Source organism: Phyllobates terribilis, unplaced genomic scaffold (genome assembly GCF_046119375.1).
Source record: "Phyllobates terribilis strain yellow unplaced genomic scaffold, ASM4611937v1 Scaffold_4388__1_contigs__length_61533, whole genome shotgun sequence".
Classification (NCBI taxonomy): Eukaryota; Metazoa; Chordata; class Amphibia; order Anura; family Dendrobatidae; genus Phyllobates; species Phyllobates terribilis.
In genome coordinates, this window is record NW_027367140.1 from 41831 (window position 1) to 61534 (window position 19704).

Sequence of the window (19704 nt, forward strand, 5' to 3'; positions counted from 1 at the left end):
CGTTGGAGACATATGAAGGGTTCTTGAAGGATTGTCTCGGGACTTAGGATTCACTAGGAGGGACAAGGAGTTAGTTTACCTTACTACTTTTATTTTCATCACTATTGAGCTATATTGTGTATTCATGAGGCATGATAATTATTCCTATCAATCTTTTTGTTGCATTTTCATGGCGGTTGTATTAGACTAGGATTAGATTCTTATATGGGAGTTTGATGCATATTGTTGTGGTTGTGCTATGCGGTTTTTTGACTTAGGATTGATGGTTGTTGGCATGATGTTCATATATAATTAGTGGTTTAGGTCATCATATGAAGGGGAGGAATAAGAAGTGTGTTAAGCGAGTGGCTGACTCGATTTTATGTTTATTTTTACTTATTATACATTCCCACAGCCTTAGAGGAGATTACGAGTCCACATGTGCTTAAAGCACATCACTTGGTTACAACTAAGTGGTGTCATATGAAGTGGAGATATAAGGAGGGAATTGGGTAGGTCAGCTTGGAGATATAAGAAGTTAGAAAGGAGTAGGTTAGAGATACTTGCTACACACTTGGAGTTTGGAGGCATAACCGTCAATAGATCTTTTCATGCTTACTGCAGACGTTTGAGCTTATTGGAGGGATGAGCGACGTTTTGCTTACTCGAGGACGAGCAAGGCTTATGTATGGGGTGATTTGATAGAGATATTCCATACGATGTAACTAACGGTTATTAGCATAGATTTATTGGTGTTTAGGAGCTTGGAGAGCGCATTTACGGAATCCGGCATGGAGAGTATATTGTATGGATTTGCGGGAACCTCGAGAGCATTTATGGTACTACTATGGAGCTGGAGCGATGAAGTACCAAGAGGAGATGGACAAGGTTGAAGACCCGGGAACGCCGGACAACGCGTCCCGGAGCCTAAAAACTGAAGAAAGGAAGCACTCCAGAGAAACCGCTACCGCGGACGGAGCTACAGCGGCCGCGGCCGCGGCCGCGGCTAACAGCTTAGAGAAAGATTATGCAGAAGACATAACCGCGACCGCGGGTGGAGCAATCGCAGGCGGAGCAACCGCGGCCGCGGGCGGCATAAAAGCATAATGGGCCGAGTTTCGGAATTTCAATCCGAGATCTTTTTTTTCCAACTAAATTCTGAATTTTATTTCTTTTATTTCTTTTATTCCTTAAATTCCCAAGACATATAAATACCCTTTAGATTTTGATGTAGGGAAATCCCTACAAGGCTCGGATCTAGAGTTCAAACCTTTCAAACATCAAGAACAAGTGTTCTAGATGATATCCTAGCTTGGAAACAAGCTTGGATGCAAAATAGAGATAGAAGTGAGATGAAAACAAATGGGATAAGTTCTTGAGTGATCCTTATTCACTCTTGCAAACACCTTGGACTTAACCTCAACACAATGCAAGCCAACAAGAAACAAACAAGCTATAACACAACACAACTAGGGGATATACCACCTAGAGCACCATGAGTTTCCCTAATCAAGTTCATACAATAACAATCACACAAACAAGATATAATTGGGCAAGAGATACTGGTTGTTTTTAGTTGTTCAACCAACAAACCAAGGTGGCCTTCAAATGATAGAAAGGAGTCTATGCTCAACTTACAACTTGTGTGTTTTTAATCAATTCAAAGGCCCGGATAAATGAGCTATCTCTTGGCTTTTATACCAAGTGAGAGCCGGCCCTTTGAACCTCATAAAGTTCACTTACTTAAGACCAAAATACCCTAAGAAATGTTTCATAACAAACATAAGGAAGCTTGTGCAAAATGCACTTGAAAGTGACATAGCCGGCTAGAGGGTCTATCCGGGTATGTCCTAAAGTTAGCTCTTTGTAGCTTGACTTGGTCCAGAAATGACCAAGTGTTCTTCATGGAATTTGTGGAGGAGAGATACCTTTTTGACATATCAAAAGAGTAGAGGCAATGGGCTTCATCTCCTGGTCCATATTGAGAGCTAAAGTGGCATGTATAACTTGATCTTTGATCCTCTTAGCCATGGCTCTTGTGATTGCTCTTTGAGGAGTTGATGATAGGGATGCTCCTGCATCATTCCCTCCTTCTTTTGAAGGGCCTGACCTCCGGCCATCTTCAGTATTGATGATTGGAGCCTCGTCTTGTTCTTCTCCTTCACTAGCTTCTTCATCAACATTCTTGAAAAGAGTAAGGTCTCCAATGTTGAAAGTGGGATTGACTCCATACTCTTCTGGGAGGTCAATGACATAAGCATTGTCACCAACCACTCTTAGCACTTGGAATGGTCCATATCCTCTAGGTGAGAGCTTGGAAGTCCTTAAGTTGGGAAATCTGTCCTTCCTTAGGTGCACCCACACTAGATCTCCTTCTTTGAGTATGACCTTCCTCCTATGCTTGTTCTTTGCCTCAGCTACACTTGTGGCTAAGCTCTCCAGCTCTCTCTGGTCCTTTCATGTAGCTCCTTGATGAGTTTAACCTGGTTCCCTGCATTATAGTCACACTTCTCTCTGATAGGCAAAGGAATAAGATCAAAGGGGGTTAGGGGATTAGTACCATACACACACATAAAAGGACTTACCTTGGTGCTTGAGTGTGTGGCCCTATTGTAGGCAAACTCAACATGTGGCAGAATGTCTTCCCATGCTTTAAGGTTAGTCTTAATCAAGGCTCTAAGCATGGTCCCTAATGTCCTATTAGTCACTTCAGTTTGTCCATCAGTTTGGGGGTGACTAGATGTAGAAAATAAGAGCTTGGTTCCTATCTTTCCCCATAATGTTCTCCAAAAATGACTAAGGAACTTAGGATCCCTATCACTAACTATGGTCCTAGGTAGGCCATGTAGTCTAACAACCTCACTAAAGAATAAGTTGGCTACACTAGTTGCATCTTCAGTTTTATGACAAGGTATAAAGTGAGCCATCTTACTAAACCTATCCACCACCACAAAAATAGAATCTCTGCCCTTCCTAGTCCTAGGTAACCCTACAATGAAGTCCATACTAATGTCTAACCATGGGGCACTAGGGATAGGTAGTGGTGAATACAAACCTTGAGGTTTCACTTTGGATTTGGCCTTAAGGCACTCAATGCATCTTTTAAGCATATGTTCTATGTCTTTGAGCATGTGAGGCCAAAAGAAATGGGAACTCAGTATAGCATGGGTCTTGTCCCTACCAAAATGTCCCATTAAACCTCCTTTGTGAGATTCCTCCACAAGAAGAAGTCTAAGAGAACACTTAGGTATGCACACCCTATCAACCTTGAATAGAAATCCTTCAAACAAGTAAAACTTCCCCAAGGGTCCCTTTTCAAGGCAATGAACATATATATCACAAAAGTCAGAATCATTGCTATAAAGCTCTTTGATGTAGGTGAATCCTAACACCTTTGAATCAAGGGTGGTTAGCAAGGTATGCCTCCTAGAGAGTGCATCTGCTACTACATTATCTTTCCCTTTCTTATACTTGATAATATAAGGGAAAGTCTCAATGAAATCCATCCACCTACCATGTCTCCTATCAAGCTTGTCTTGGCTTCTAAAATGCTTTAGTGACTCATGGTCAGTATGCAAGACAAACTCATTAGGCCACAAGTAGTGTTGCCAAGTTTTCAACACCCTAAACAAAGCATACAACTCTTTATCATATGTAGAGTAATTTAGAGTTGCACCTTTGAGTTTTTCACTAAAGAAGGCAATAGGTTTACCTCCTTGCATTAGCACACCTCCAATGCCCACTCCAGAAGCATCACATTCCACTTCAAAAGGCCTTGTGAAATCTGGAAGCACTAGTAGGGGTGCCTTGGTTAGCCTTGCCTTAAGCTCCTGGAATGCCTCTTCTTGGCTGGTTCCCCATTGGAAAACAATGTGCTTCTTGGTGAGCTCAGTAAGGGGTGAAGCAATGGTGCTAAAGTCCTTGACAAATCTTCTATAGAAGCTAGCAAGCCCTTGGAAACTTCTCACTTGTGTTGCACTAGTTGGAGTTGGCCATTCCTGTATTGCCTTAATCTTCTCTTTGTCAACCTCCAAACCCTTGGAACTCACTACAAAACCTAAGAATGAAACAGAATCTGAGTAGAAATCACATTTCTTAAGGTTAGCATACAAAGAAACTTGCTTGAGTTTGGATAGTACTTCCCTTAAATGAATGGCATGCTCATGGAGTGACTTTGAGTAGATAAGAATGTCATCAAAGTAAACCACCACAAACTGCCCAATGAAGCGTCTTAGGACATGATTCATCAACCTCATTAAGGTTGAAGGAGCATTGGTAAGACCAAATGGCATGACAAGCCACTCATACAACCCAAACTTAGTTTTGAAGGCAGTTTTCCATTCATCACCTTCCCTCATTCTGATTTGATGGTATCCACTCTTGAGATCAATTTTTGAGAAGCAAGATGCTCCATGGAGCTCATCTAACATGTCATCTAACCTTGGAATTGGATGCCTATACTTGATGGTGATGTTGTTGATGGCCCTACAATCCACACACATCCTTAGTGTGCCTTCCTTCTTAGGCACCAACAAAACTGGCACGGCACAAGGGGACATGCTTTCCCTTATGTACCCTTTCTCTAACAACTCTAGGACTTGAGTTTCCACCTCTTTACTTTCCATAGGATTCATTTTGTAGGCTGGCCTATTAGGAAGTACCTGCCCCGGAATGAAATCAATTTGATGTTCAATACCTCTTAGTGGTGGAAGTCCATTGGGTAGCTCTTGTGGAAACACTTCATGGAACTCATCTAGCACTTCTTGGATGGCCTTAGGCAATTTGTGGCTGGGTGCTTCTGATGTTAAGGTGTGATTCTTGACCATGCTCATTAGCATAGCATCCTTGGGCAGAAATTCATCCCTTGGAACTTCCTTGAACACTAGCATGGAGTATTGTCCTTGGAACTTGGAGATGTGCAACACCAGGGGCTTGTCCTTGGTCTTAAGCCTCTCTTTTGCTACTATCTTGCCCTTATCCTTGGCTCTCTTAGCCTCAGCTGCTTCCACAATTTGAAAAGGAGTCATAGGTTTCAAGGTAATCAACTTGCCATTAACCATGAAAGAGTACTTGTTAGAAAAACCATCATGTGTAACTCTATTATCATATTGCCATGGTCTTCCTAAGAGTAAATGACAAGCTTGCATGGGTAATACATCACAAAGTATAGTGTCCACATATGAGCCTAGCTTAAAGGTAACATTACATTTCTTGTGAACCTTGAGTTCTCCACAATCATTCATCCAATGTAGTTTGTAAGGTCTAGGATGCAATATGGAGGGCAAGTCTAATTTTTCTATCAATTCACTACTAGCTATGTTGCAACAACTACCTCCATCAATAATCACATCACAAACCTTGTCTTTTATCATGCATCTACTATGGAAAATGTTCTCCCTTTGGTTATCTTCAACCAATTCAGTTTGGACACTTAGAACTCTTCTACAAACTAGCACTTCACCATGTTCATAACCTATCTCCTCTGATTCTTCCCCTAAGTCCACACCTAGGTCATTACTAGGTTCATTATCTTCATGCTCACTTTCTGATTCATATTGTCCCATAGCATTAACAAACATAACTCTCTTGTTAGGAAAATCTCTCATGAAATGGCCTTTACCCTTGCATTTAAAGCACTCTAAACTACTAGATCTAGGGTAAGGAGTATTAGACACATTAGGGGGTTTAGAAGTACTCCCTGAATTGCCCATGGCTTGGCCTTGGGGCTTAGGTGGATCCCTTTGTGGGTAGGTTCCCTTGGGTGCTTGAGTAGGGGTGGTGCTTGGCTTGTTAGCCCATGGGGTGCTTGATCCCATTGGCCTAGAAGTTGGCCTTGTTTTTTGCACCATCCTAGCCTTCATATTCCTTTCAACCTTAATAGCATTATGAAATAATTGTTCACTAGTTTCATAAGGATACATATCTACCTCATTGGAGATGGAAGGGTTCAACACCCTTAGAAACCTTGCATTGGTGGCAATGGGGTCTTCTCTGATGTTGGCCTTGATCATGGCCATATGCATTGCATTATACACTTCCTCCACACTCTGATTTCCTTGCTTCAAGGTCTCTAACTTGTGCCTTAGCTCCCTTGCATGGTGCTCAGGTACAAATCTTTCTCTCATGACCCTCTTCATGTCATCCCAATTCTGGATGGGAGGCTCTTGTCTTTCTCTTCTCCCTTGGACCAAGTTATCCCACCACAACATAGCATAATCTTGGAATTCAAGGATAGCAAGTTGTACCTTCTTTTCTTCATTGAAGTTGTGGCATGACCAGATTTGGTCCATCTTTCTTTCCCATGCCATGTAGGTGTCCGGATCACACTTGCCCTCAAATGGTGGAATCTTCACCTTTATCTTGCCAATGCCATCCTCTTCTCTTGGCCTAGGCACTTGCTCAAACCCTTGATCATGTCTTGGTTGCCTTGGAGTTGGTCCTAGATGGTGTACTGGGGCATGTCTAGGGGGCTTGCTCAAAGGGTTTCTCATGTCTAAGTTCCCTAGGAACATACCCATAAGGGTGCTCATTCCTTTGGAACCTTACCCTCCTTCCTCTGCTCCCTCTTCCTCCAAATCTCATGTACCTATCATCCTGAAACTCATCAAAAAAATCATCACTATATCTATTCACATTAGGAGAATCAAAGTTAGGAAACTCCCTTTGGTATTGCATAGGTGATGGTCTTGCTAGGGGTGAGACATGTTCTCTAGTTGGTATCCTAATAGGCTCAGGTCTGTTTATGGGTGAGATGGAGCCTATCCTCACATCTTGTCTAGGAATAGGAGCATGGGAGTGTGCATGAGAGGGTTCCCCAGGTTCATACTGGTTCCTTAAGATCCTAGGGGAACTCCTTGGTGATTTCTGTTTTGACTCCAATGTTGCCATTCTACTAGAAAGCTCTTGGTGATTTCTAGCTATGGTCTCATTAAGGGTCCTTATGAGTGAGGCTAGGTCTGGTTGAGGGTTGGTGATACTTTGTTCTGAGTTGATCAAAGGGTTCACCTCCTCTTGTTGAGAATGATGGGGTGAGCTAGACATTGTCACACAAACAACAAGCAAAGATGTTAAGTTAGAGTAATAACTTGTGTTTGATTTGTGTCTTCCCTCACACTCAAAGATAATCTCACAATCTCTGCTCAATACAGTACCTTATAAGTGTGAAATGATTTGAGTGAAGCTAGATTAAGTACACTTAAGGATGCCAAAGAAACAATAGTTATAGCATGCAGTTTAGGTACTTAGGCAAACAGAATGTTTAAGTGTGTTTAGCTCAAGAGGGGCGAAAGACTATTACCTTAGTCTGAGGTGAACAAGAAGCCCTTGGAGTCCCTTTGTAATTGCCTTCAAAAGTTCCTTGGAAAAGGCTAAGGATTGTGTTTAGGAAAAGAAGTTAAGTGAACCACCTTAGGTGTACTACTTCTCTTAAGGCTAAAAGGTGGGATATGGCTTAAGTTGTGAAGGGCACTTGGCAATCCCTTCTCACCGTCTTCACTTAGTATTGTGACCACTTGGTCACGTTCCAAATGTTGCACTTGGAGTACACAACAAAAGGTACAAGGTTTAATTAAGAATAGGCAAGCTAGCACGTTACCCGGGTACAAAAGTGTGTTGCAAGCAACTTTGGGTGTGTGTTTCAAGAGGTCAATGAGCTGCAATGGATGCGACTTTTCTTGATCCTTGTAGTGGAGGTTTTTTCTAGGTAGAGGGCTCAGGTCACATCCAAAAAGGCACGACCCAATGAGGCTACAATGTCTTGTGAATAGGCTAGGTCAACACTTTTGAAAAGGAGAAATGACACTTTACCGCTTTGGGAAAGGTTTTTGGCTTTAGTGTTTGGACAATCTACTTGTGCCCTTGGTCTGATTTTTTGTTGCCCTCAACAGATCAAATGTTGTTCTTCATGGGGCTCATAAGTGGTTTTTCGTTTGGTTGTGTTTGGATTGAGGGGTGAAGCTTCAAAGTTGGGTTCTTGACCACATTTGTGCGTGAAATCAAGCACCCGGTTTACCACTTCTGGAACGATTTTCTTTGCCTTGGTCAGAACGATCTACTCGGTGGAATTGGGTGATTTTTGTTGTTGTAGAAAGATCAAGACCTGTACTTTACACTTTGTTCATATTGTTCTTGAAGATGGTTGTGTTTGGTAGGGCTAAAAAGGCTTGGCTTCCGGTATCTTGCTCGGCGCTGGTTCCCGGAACAAGGCACCGGTCTGGGTGAATGGTTGGTTTTTCCTTGGAACTTCCGAAGCGTAACTTAGGGAATTCCTTAGGCAATTTCCTCACCTTCAACCTTGGTTTTAGTCCTGCAAAAACTTCAAGCAATCATCTTGGTTAGACCAAGAAACAAGGTAAAGAAAAGGCTAGCTTTTGTGGGTGTTCAACAATGTTTTGTCAAGTGTTCTTGCAAGAACTTTGCAAGGCACTTGGTTTTGGGTTTTCTAAGGTGAACAAAGGATGAACTCACTGAGCTCTGATACCACTTGATGTAGGGAAATCCCTACAAGGCTCGGATCTAGAGTTCAAACCTTTCAAACATCAAGAACAAGTGTTCTAGATGATATCCTAGCTTGGAAACAAGCTTGGATGCAAAATAGAGATAGAAGTGAGATGAAAACAAATGGGATAAGTTCTTGAGTGATCCTTATTCACTCTTGCAAGCACCTTGGACTTAACCTCAACACAATGCAAGCCAACAAGAAACAAACAAGCTATAACACAACACAACTAGGGGATATACCACCTAGAGCACCATCAGTTTCCCTAATCAAGTTCATACAATAACAATCACACAAACAAGATATAATTGGGCAAGAGATACTGGTTGTTTTTAGTTGTTCAACCAACAAACCAAGGTGGCCTTCAAATGATAGAAAGGAGTCTATGCTCAACTTACAACTTGTGTGTTTTTAATCAATTCAAAGGCCCGGATAAATGAGCTATCTCTTGGCTTTTATACCAAGTGAGAGCCGGCCCTTTGACCTCATAAAGTTCACTTACTTAAGACCAAAATACCCTAAGAAATGTTTCATAACAAACATAAGGAAGCTTGTGCAAAATGCACTTGAAAGTGACATAGCCGGCTAGAGGGTCTATCCGGGTATGTCCTAAAGTTAGCTCTTTGTAGCTTGACTTGGTCCAGAATGACCAAGTGTTCTTCATAGAATTTGTGGAGGAGAGATACCTTTTTGACATATAAAAAGAGTAGAGGCAATGGGCTTCATCTCCTGGTCCATATTGAGAGCTAAAGTGGCATGTATAACTTGATCTTTGATCCTCTTAGCCATGGCTCTTGTGATTGCTCTTTGAGGAGTTGATGATAGGGATGCTCCTGCATCAGATTTTATTGGGAGTTTCTCTCCCACTTTTTATCATCTAGCCTCCACTTTAGAATTTTTCACTATTCTTAGAGATTATGATAAACTAAGATTTCCATTGTTCACTTTGAGGATTGAATCCTTGGATATTATTGTATTGTGAGTTTCTAAACACTTATGTTCTGTTTCAATTGAGGATTGTTTCATTATCTCTTGTGCTTGATTATATATTGATTGATATTGATTTCATCTAGGTGGCCAACTAGGTTGATTGATATTGTTCATATTGCTAGGTTTAGATAATTCTATTTGAAAAGTCTTCACCTTTGGTAGCGAATTCTATTTGCATGAACTATTTTTTATTGTTTATAGGTAGAGATTTTGAATTCATGTCGAGTATCGGTGATTTGACAATGGTATTGCATGACCTACTTATCTTTGATCTTAATGCTATTGTGTTATTGAATCTTTGGATTTCCTTGGTTAGAACTTACAATAAGGGTTTTTAGGAATATTGGGACTAGTTGCTATCTTAGAACAAAGAGTAGGACACCCAATTGAATATTTATGAGCATAAGTTATTAGGATTCGATGATCAATGTGTTTATCCAATGTGCTGATTTTTGATAAGTGAGTGTTTCCATTCATTATTCATACAACACTCCGTTATGTTATTAGCATTAGCAGTCTAGTTACAATTACAATACAAAATCCCCCATTGGTTACACCGTTAGTTGCATTAATCGAAATAGACTGTACTCAGGCTCTCTAGGGATTCGACCCCTACTTCCCACTTTTCTAAGTGGATACTGACTTGGGTTTCTTTGATAGGCATAGCGATGTTAGCCTCACCATATGCTCATCAACAACTCACATCTATCAAGTCCAAATATTTCCCGGCCTAGAGCCGCATGGACTACTTGCTTTTTACCTAGGCCACCCTTTCGGGTTTTTAACCTATCCCAGGATTTTCACAATCTTCTTTTTAATTTTTCAATTTTTCAATTTTTCAATTTTTTTCAATTTTTTTATAAAACCTAATATGAAATCCGAATCCGAAAATACCAAATGTACACCAACTATCCTCCCCATACTTGAATCGAGCATTGTCCTCAATGCAGCAAAAGAGGACTAATAATAACGGGGAAAAGGAAAAAAGTAGCGTACCTCACACCGAGGGTTCCCTCCCGAGCAGCGCCTTGGTTTAAAGTCATTGGCTCGACTTCTTGCTCTTGGCTATCCAGCACTAGGCCCCTCAAAGGCCATCTCATCAAGGAACCCTCTCTTCTTCCTCATACAATAGGATCTGATGCCTCGTCATTTCCTAACCCTCTTGTCGTACCAACCCTTCTTCTTCACCTTGAAGTGCTCTGGATGTGATCCCTTATGTTGGACCTTTAGCTTCTTTTTCCTCTTTACCATGTGTGGCCCTTTCAAGTGTTTAGAAAAATGAGGCAAGGGTGCTCGAGGTTTCAACGTTCCGAGCATTGGAAGGTGTGGACGCACGTAGGTGTCTTGGCTCAGCTCGAGATCACCACTCGGATCAACTAGCTCTACTTCATCATCAAGTGGTGGACCTGGATCATCCTCATCGATGTTCAACAGCAAGGAGAAGCAATTGTCAAAGGCAACTTGGGTGTGGGCGCGCACGTCAACTGGTGCTTCAACCTCAACTTCTTCTTCATCACTTGGCATCTCATCCGAGCTTTGGTCACTACTTAATGTCATAACATTGTTGTTCATAAAGCTCGGTTTATTGTGCTCTGAGGCTGCAGTGCCTCAGATTGATTTTGTGCCGGAGTAGATACTACTTGCACCATTCGCTCAATCTATGCTTCCATGTACTTGGTGCTCTCTTCTACAGTCTGGTCATGAGTTGTAAAATGCATTGTCATAGCATTCAACAACTCTTCAGTTGATGGTCCAGAACTAGGTTGAGGATTGTGAGGCCACCACCACTATTGCTGCTCAGGCTGGGGATAATCATTGTACCTTGGATAGTAGTCATACCATTGTTGATCGAAACAAGGGCGTGGATTTCCATATCCACCATTAACCTCAAAAACTTCATTCTTTTGAAGCTCAACAGCCAACTCCATTATTTCGGCCAGATCCACAGCAATTGTGTTCCATTCTCCTTCCATATCCCATGTAAGCTCAGCAAGTAAACTGATCAGTAACACGAGTCTGGACCATAAGATAGGTCCACACTAGAGTTAGTCACACAACAAGAAATAAACTATAAAGTTTGGCTCCCCGGTAACAAGTGCCAAATTTGATGAGGCTAAAGTCGTAGGTGCCTATCAAAGAAAACCCAACTCAATATCTACTTATTAAAGTGGGAAGTAGGGGTCAAATCCCTAGAGAGTCTGAGAACAGTTTATATCGATTGGTGTAACTAACATGTAACCAATGTGGGAGTTTGTTGTTTAATGGTAACAAGACTAATAGCTAGCAGAATAATGTGGGTTGTGTGAATAATGATGGGACACACACACTTATCAGAAATCAGCACATCAGACAAGCACATTGATCATCGAATCCTAATAACTGATGCTCATAAACGTTCAATTGGTTGTCCTACTCTTTGTTCTAATAAAGCAACTAGTCCAAATAGTCCTAGAAACCCTTATTCAACTATAATCAAGGAAATCTCAAGATTCAATAATAGAATAGCATTAAGATCAAAGATAAGCAGGTTCATGCAATACCATTGGCGAATCACCGATACTTGACATGAATTCAGAACCTCTACACAATAAGCACTGACAAATAGTTTATGCAAATTATTATTGCTATCAAAAGGAAAGACTTTTCAAATAGAATTGTCTAAACCTAGCAATATGAATAATATCTATCAACCTAGTTGGCCACCTAGATGAAATCAATTTCAATCAATGATAAATTCAAGCAGAAGAGATAATGAAACAATCCTCAATTGAAATAGAACATAAGTGTTTAGAAACTCACAATGAAACTAGATCCAAAGGCTTCAATCCTCCAAGTGAACCATGAAATGTTTAGTTCAGCATAATCTCAAGAACAATGCAAAAACTCAAAGGGAGGAGGCTAGATGAGAAAGTAAGATCCTCTCCAACTACACCCTAAAAACTATTTATATGTTTTAGGAAAATAAGAAATAAAAGAAATAAAATAGGGAAATAATGTTTAGAAGATCTTTGAGAAAGCAATCCCGGAAGGAAAACTCCAAAATTTCGGATTTGACAACTGTCTGACGCCCACGGTCGCGGCTGCTTCACCCGCGGTCGCGGTCTTGTCGTCTGTAAACTTTCCAGTCTCAAAGGCCGCGTTCGTGGCTGCTTCACCCGCAGTCATGTCTAAGCTTCGGTAGAATAGCGACGTCCGTAAAATTGCCATAACTTTTGACTCACAACTTCGATTGCGCCTATCTTTTGAGGTCTTCAAGTAAATATCTAACACCTAAAATTGGAACCACCTCAATCGGACATCGGATAACGGAGAATGAGCCATCTGAACTCATCTCAACATCTCATCACTTCTTCTTGGCACTTCTTCGCTCTAGCTCCATCCTGAATGCACCAATGATGGATACAAACGGAATCTACATTGTTGTGCCAAAAAACGTTCTCAAGTTTCCCGCAAATTCATATAATGTACTCTCTAAGACAGATTCTGGGAAATGCACTCGACAAGCTCCTAAACACAACTAAACCTAAGCTAATAACCGTTAGATACACCATATGGAATCCCTCTATCAGTCATCTTTCCAATCTGAATTCGCACAACATGTATACGGTGAGATTGGTCGTTAACCCAATTATTCTTGGGAAGTTGTTTTATAAAAGCATTGTTGGTTATTATCTAAAATGTTCCCACACAAATATACATTATACAATAATAATTCATATAAGGCTCAATCCCTTGGAGTCTCCTCTTGTTATATATATTTTCCATAAGACTCAATTCCCTTGAATTCTTCTCTTGTTATATATATATTTCCCATAAGACTCAATTTTCTTGGAGTCTTCTCTTGTTATAAATATTTTCCATAAGTCTCAATTGCCTTGGAGTCTTATCTTGTTATAAATATTTCTCATAAGACTCAATTTCTTTGGAGTCTTCTCTTGCTATATATATATACATATCTTTTCCTAATTTGGTGGAAGTATCGGGGTTTCCCTCGGCTACCGGCTTTCATTCGAGAACTGATGAGTTTTACTAGATACGACTACATAGAGTATCATATAAATCTCATTTGCATAGTATTTCATTAGACTAATCGACCGCTATTTTCATTGCATGGTTGGCTGGTGTCATCCGTCCACATACGGCACATCAGGTGGTGCTCCCGAAGTGTGAAGTAGAAATCCCGATAGGTGGCAGTTAATGTTTCAAGTTCACGTTATTAAGGTTGACGATCCGGATTCTAATCAAGTTATATTTATAATATTTATTTTTATAAGTCTTCCGCAAATGTAATTTGTATTACTATTTCACATTGTATTGATTCTCTGTATTATTATGTAAGACTTTGATATTATTTTTATATATATATATATAGTATGTTTTTGTTCAATGATATAAGCTTGGGTGATTTTGGACGTGAGAGTCTGAAGTCATCGTCGGCAATATTCCCATGTGAATAGGGGGTGTTCCAATCTCTCTTATTATAGTGATATTTATAATAATCTCCCGCATTTGTAGGAATAAATTTCTAAGATAATTTTATTTTAATCTGTTTAATTATTAAATTTAAATGATTTTTCTAAAATAAATTAATAATTAAAATATTAAAATATAAAAAAATCCTTCTATAAATTTAGCTTATTTTAGAATCTTTGTAGTGATATTTATGAATAAGCTCCCATGTTTAAGGAATAAATTGCTGCTATAATTTTATTTTAATCTATTTAATTATTAAATTTAAATAATTTTACTAAAAAAACTTAATAATTAAAATGTTAAAAATCCGTTTATAATTTATTTTATTTTAGAATCTCTTATTATAGTGATACTTATAAATAAGCTCCCATATTCGTAGGAATAGATTGCTAAGATAATTTTGTTTTAATATGTTTAATTATTAAATTTAAATGATTAACTTGATAATTAAAAAGTTAAAAAAATCTTTTATAAATTTAGATTATTTTTAAATTAATAGATATATCAGACATATATCTTAACGAATAAGATCTGGTGAAAACAAGCCTTATGGTGTGAAGTGCGAACTTTCTCGGGTACACATATAACACGCTAATGTTCACATATAACACGCTAATGTTCACATCTAAGGGGATAAAAAATCACCCAGAAAACGTAAAAAAAAAACAGTTCACCATTAATTACAAAAATGTCACCGCATGAATTCATTAAAAAACCCATCTTTTAATCTCAACCCTCCATTTTCTAATCTAATGGCTCAACATTCTTCACATTTCACACCATAAGGGAAGTTCACACCGGAACTCACCTCATATCTTAACATATAATAAATATTATTGTAAATTATATTTCTTCCCTGAGAACCAAACTTGTCATAATTTATATTTTATGTTATATAAAAAATATATCCAATAGTGGAGCCTTTTTTTTAAAAACTTTTAGCAAAAAAGGTATTTTATATTAATATACTATTTTTATATTAAACATTGTCAGAATGATAAATATTAACTACGTAAATAAGTTTACAAATTTTTTTAAAAGTTTGATCTATAAAAATAAATTTAATTTTTATTCCGATTTTGCATTATAGAAGTTAGACTTTATTTTGTTATAGAAGTTAAATTTAAAGTCGTTCATTTTTATCTATTATTTAACTTATATTAAAAATATTAACATATGTCACTATTTTATCTAATAACTATCCAATCTCATAAAATTTCATAATTTAATTAAATTTCACATCTATAATAAACTCGTTTATAAATATATTATGTATAACACTTATATTAAATATTATCGTGGATGGCCACATACACTAATCAGTTATTAAATAAAATAAGTTTATTTTCTTGTCATATTGCAATCAAATTACTGTACAACTTTTGTAACAGAACTGGATTTGTTATATCCTTTAAAGAAGCAAACTGGATTTGTTGTATTGACCAGAAACTATAAAACAAATATAAAAGCAAGAAAAACTCAACCGCCTGAAGGGGTAAGTTCGTAAATTGACTCCCCATGACTAGCATAACGCCTATAAAATTCCTTCCCCTCCCCCCGTATACGTTTCGTTTCTCTGTTTTTCCCATTGACGCCTCCATCCCCGCGCTTTCAACCTCTTTTCCCTTTACTTTATTTTCTGCTTTTAAAACTGAGCGATACCTGACTTTCGATTCAGTTAATCGATCTATTTTCTCTCCGAGAGAGCAGAGACTGAGGATCAATCGATGAAGATATCTGCAGCCTATATTATCTCAGTAGCGCTTTTACTCGTCTTCCTTATAACGATAACATTCCATCATCTGATCGATTCGCCGCCGAAATTCGGCTCCGACGCCGCCGGTATATTGAGATTCTACGGCCACGATCGTAGCTCCGTCCCGATCGTCCAATTGGAATCGAACTTCGCCGCCTCTGATCATGGAATTCTCCGAGCTCACCTCCTTTCCGAAGGCTCCAAACATGAAACTGACTCCGCTGGAGAGAACAGTCATATCAATCGGAATTTAAATCGTACGGTAAGCATGTAGATTCGTGATTCTAGGTTTTAGGTTTTGAAAATTCTGGTAAAAAGTTTCACTGATTTTGCTCCAAGCTTCTAGTTTTCGTGTTAACTGCTAAGTACTGGAGGATCAAATTCTAAGATTATCTAGTTTTTTCGAAAGGAATTTTAGATATCAAGTTAGAGTAAAGAGATAATAATAATCAATTTTAATCGCTCAATTTTATCTTCTTTCGGGGATATCACACTATTTTATCTTAAAAAAATAAAACTACATGATAACACTTTCTTCGTAATGTCATAATTTTATATCTTAAATAGTCCATTTATATTCATCATATGATTGAATTTGAAATGTGATAGGGAATGAGAAGGAAAGGTGACGTGGTTGCCGATCTGGCAAGAGCGCGTGCGGCCATTCGCCAGGGGGCGCACATTAACGAAACGGAGTTGCCACGTCATACGGCCATCTCCATTTATCGCAACCCCCGAATGTTCTTTCGGTATGATTTTCCTAAATCCCAAATTTGACCAGCTAATTAGGTTTTTATATTCCTTTACGATACAAATACATGCTATTAAAATTTTATGCAGATTGAAATGGAATTTTTAAAAAAAAATAATTCTACTAAATGTTATTAAAAAGTATAAAAAATAATATCTGGATAAATTAAATAGATTTATGTAATAATTATAAAGGAAATATGATAAAATAAGGAAAAAATTAATAAAATAACATATATTTTTATTCAATGAAATAATTTTAAAATGATATATATTTGTGTTCAAATGGAATATATTTAAATTAATAAAACATTCATTTGATTGGTGTACACCTGTAAAAAAATTCTAAAAAACAATTAATAAAATCTTAATTTACACAGATAATTAAATATTCATCTAATTAAATTAATGAAGTACAAGTAACCCTCACAGTTATGAACTTATATAATATAGACAATCCATGAGAAATAACTCAAATCGGATAGCTGATTTCTGTATTGAGGGAGTAATAGATAACTTAATTTTTCAATATTTATAATTACAAATGTCCAGGCGTATATATAAAAGTGGAAGTTCATACCCTTATTTTTATTCTAACAACCATTCTCACATTCTACTCTTGTTTTATATAAGTATCCAAGTATAAATGGAGTACTATAATTTATATTTCGATTATTATTTTATCAATAAAATTGGATCAGTCTTCAATTTATTTTTGTGGTAAAGTTTTATTAATGTCTTTTAAGAATTATTTCATATGTATAGTGATATATAACTAAATGAAGATTTTGTATAATGATGAGAAGTAGAGTGTTTCTTCTAGCAATAGGTTTTAAGAGACGCATGCGATGATTAATCCACGTGATTAAATTTCCCATTAGAAACCAACGTAGATTAGTGTACAGAAAAGCTGTCACCTTTCTATCTAGAAATATAATTGCCCGCTTCTTTCATGCACCTGCATAACATAACACGTACATTTAATTAGTTTCGTTTTCAAAGTTTTAATGCCGGATGTGATGTTTAGTAGTAACGTTAATGTTGCATGCCTTCCGTAGAGAGCTTGTATTTGAGGTTTTCAGTGCTCAGTATGCTTTTTAAAATTAAGTCTAGTGTTGTTTGGTGCACGGCTAGAATGGTTATTTGCATTATATATAAGAATTAATTCGTTGGATAATTTAGTTAAATTCCTCGCTAGTAATCCTGTGGAAATTGGATGAGAAAAAGAAAAGGGCAAGTAAGCAATTGTATATATCATGACCTGATGAACACCACCCAATTCTTTGTTATCATCACATTCAAGTGGAGGAGGCCACCGCTCACCATTTCCTTTTTCACTACATTCTTGAAGAAGGAACTCTTAAGTTCAGTAATGGCGAGTAGTAATAATTCACACACATTCAATGACTTCTCCAAATCAACACAACTTTTAGTCACAAAAATTGAATTTCTTTTGTGTCGCCAATAATTTGTATATGTCCATGAAGTCAGAGCATCCTATTTGATAGTAAACATACATACTGCCATTTTTCTTATTCTAAACCTTACAATCTATATCATTAAGTTAAACACAACACGTTTATGTAAACAGGAGCTACAGAGAGATGGAGAAGAGATTCAAAGTATACGTGTACGAAGAAGGGGAGGTACCAGTGGTACATTCTGGGCCATGCAAAGACATATACACAGTAGAAGGGAGGTTTATTCATGAGATAGAGCACGGAGGAAGCAAGTTCAGGACGAAGGACCCACATAAAGCTCATGCTTTCTTCTTGCCTTTCAGTGTAGTGATGATGGTCACTTATCTCTATAAGCCTCTCACTTATGATCTCTCCCCTCTCAGAAACTTTGTCTCTGATTATGTCAATGTCGTCTCTGAGAGATACCCTTTCTGGAACTCCTCTAATGGCGCTGACCACTTCATGCTCGCTTGCCATGATTGGGTAACTAACTAAAACCCTTTTCTCTCTAGTCTTTATGCCTTTTTCCTTTGAGAAATTGTCGATAAGCTTACAAATAGTTAGTGTAGAATTGTTCTTGATTCACTAGGAGATGAAATGATAAGTTGAGTTGGTCAGATGAATTATATGATAACTCAGGGGTTTTTTTTTTTTTTTGAAAATAGATGTTATGGTTTAAAATGTGAAATTATGAACATTGATGTTAAAGAACTTTAAGCTATTTATAAAATTGTCACCGCGTTATTTCACCATTTTTTTTATTTAATCACATTGCTCTATGTTTATTATTAAAATAGACATGTTCATACATGGTAAAGTTTATTTTCACCCGATTTTGTATCATAATAAATAGTTCTAACTTTACGGTCCTATTTGGTTTAAACTTACAAAATAGAAATGCAAAGAAAATGAAACTAGAATATTTTTTATATGAAGAGTATTGATCAAAATTTTAGCTTCTTAGAACCTCACCCATCATTGTATAAGAAAAATACCTTGTTGTAGAAGCACGCATATCACTAATAAGTTTTAGACCACTCTGAAAATTGTTTAGATTCATTCGATTTCTCTTCATGCTTCTATATATTTATACTAAACAGGTTTTGCTCTGAACCATATGACTAGGAGTATGTTTAGCAAGGCCTAATAAGTGCAGTTGCTATAAAGACAAATAGGGCAAAGATGATACTGCAACTAAGCTAGCCTTGATAACCTTATTATGATTTTGAGTATTAAGGTAACCTTAATAACTTTGAGTTGGGTCGATTTCGAGTCTGGACCACATTGCTTCATTTTTTGTGACTTTGGAGACAATGTAAGCTGAGTACCAAACATGTCATAATTAATAAGTCTCATTATCCTAAATGCTTTTTGTAAATTGCTTCTATCATAAGCCTCAAGCATCTAGATGATTACAATCCAAATTTGCAGGGGCCTCATGCATCGGAGGGGAACAAGTACTTGTACAACACATCAATGAGGGTTCTATGCAATGCCAACTCCTCAGAAGGGTTCAACCCACAAAAGGACGTTAGCTTGCCGGAAATCAACCTCGTCTCCGGCGACATACCTCCGGCGCTTCTCGCCGTCCAGCCCGGCCACCACCGGCCCCACCTCGCCTTCTTTGCCGGTGGGGTCCACGGCCCTGTCCGGCCTAAACTCCTCCGACATTGGAAGGGCAAGGACCCTGATCTACTTGTCCATGAGTACCTCCCTAAGGGACTTGACTACTACCAACTCATGACTCAATCCAGGTTCATTCGTTAACAAATTCTAAACATATTCGTATCATAGCTATT

The 19704-nt window shown here is 38.0% G+C and overlaps 1 protein-coding gene and 1 pseudogene across 1 annotated transcript; one reads left to right on the forward strand and one right to left on the reverse strand.

The window, feature by feature from the left end:
- Positions 1–1130: 1130 nt before the first annotated feature.
- Positions 1131–9265, reverse strand: LOC141249209 (uncharacterized; annotated as a pseudogene).
- Positions 9266–16307: 7042 nt separating this feature from the next.
- On the forward strand, positions 16308–19672 carry LOC141249210 (uncharacterized). The gene is made up of 3 exons (XM_073669560.1): positions 16308–16444; positions 18037–18388; positions 19337–19672. The coding sequence occupies exons 1-3, from the start codon at positions 16308–16310 to the stop codon at positions 19670–19672; spliced, it is 825 nt and encodes a 274-aa protein (XP_073525661.1).
- The last annotated feature ends 32 nt before the right edge of the window (positions 19673–19704 follow it).

Bases quoted from the DNA above. Each gene is read 5' to 3' on its own strand.
- LOC141249210 (XM_073669560.1), top strand. From the start codon at position 16,308: ATGAGAAGGAAAGGTGACGTGGTTGCCGATCTGGCAAGAGCGCGTGCG. The intron at 16,445-18,036 runs GTATGATTTTCC...TTATGTAAACAG, and splicing joins AACCCCCGAATGTTCTTTCG to GAGCTACAGAGAGATGGAGA. The intron at 18,389-19,336 runs GTAACTAACTAA...CCAAATTTGCAG, and splicing joins TGCTCGCTTGCCATGATTGG to GGGCCTCATGCATCGGAGGG.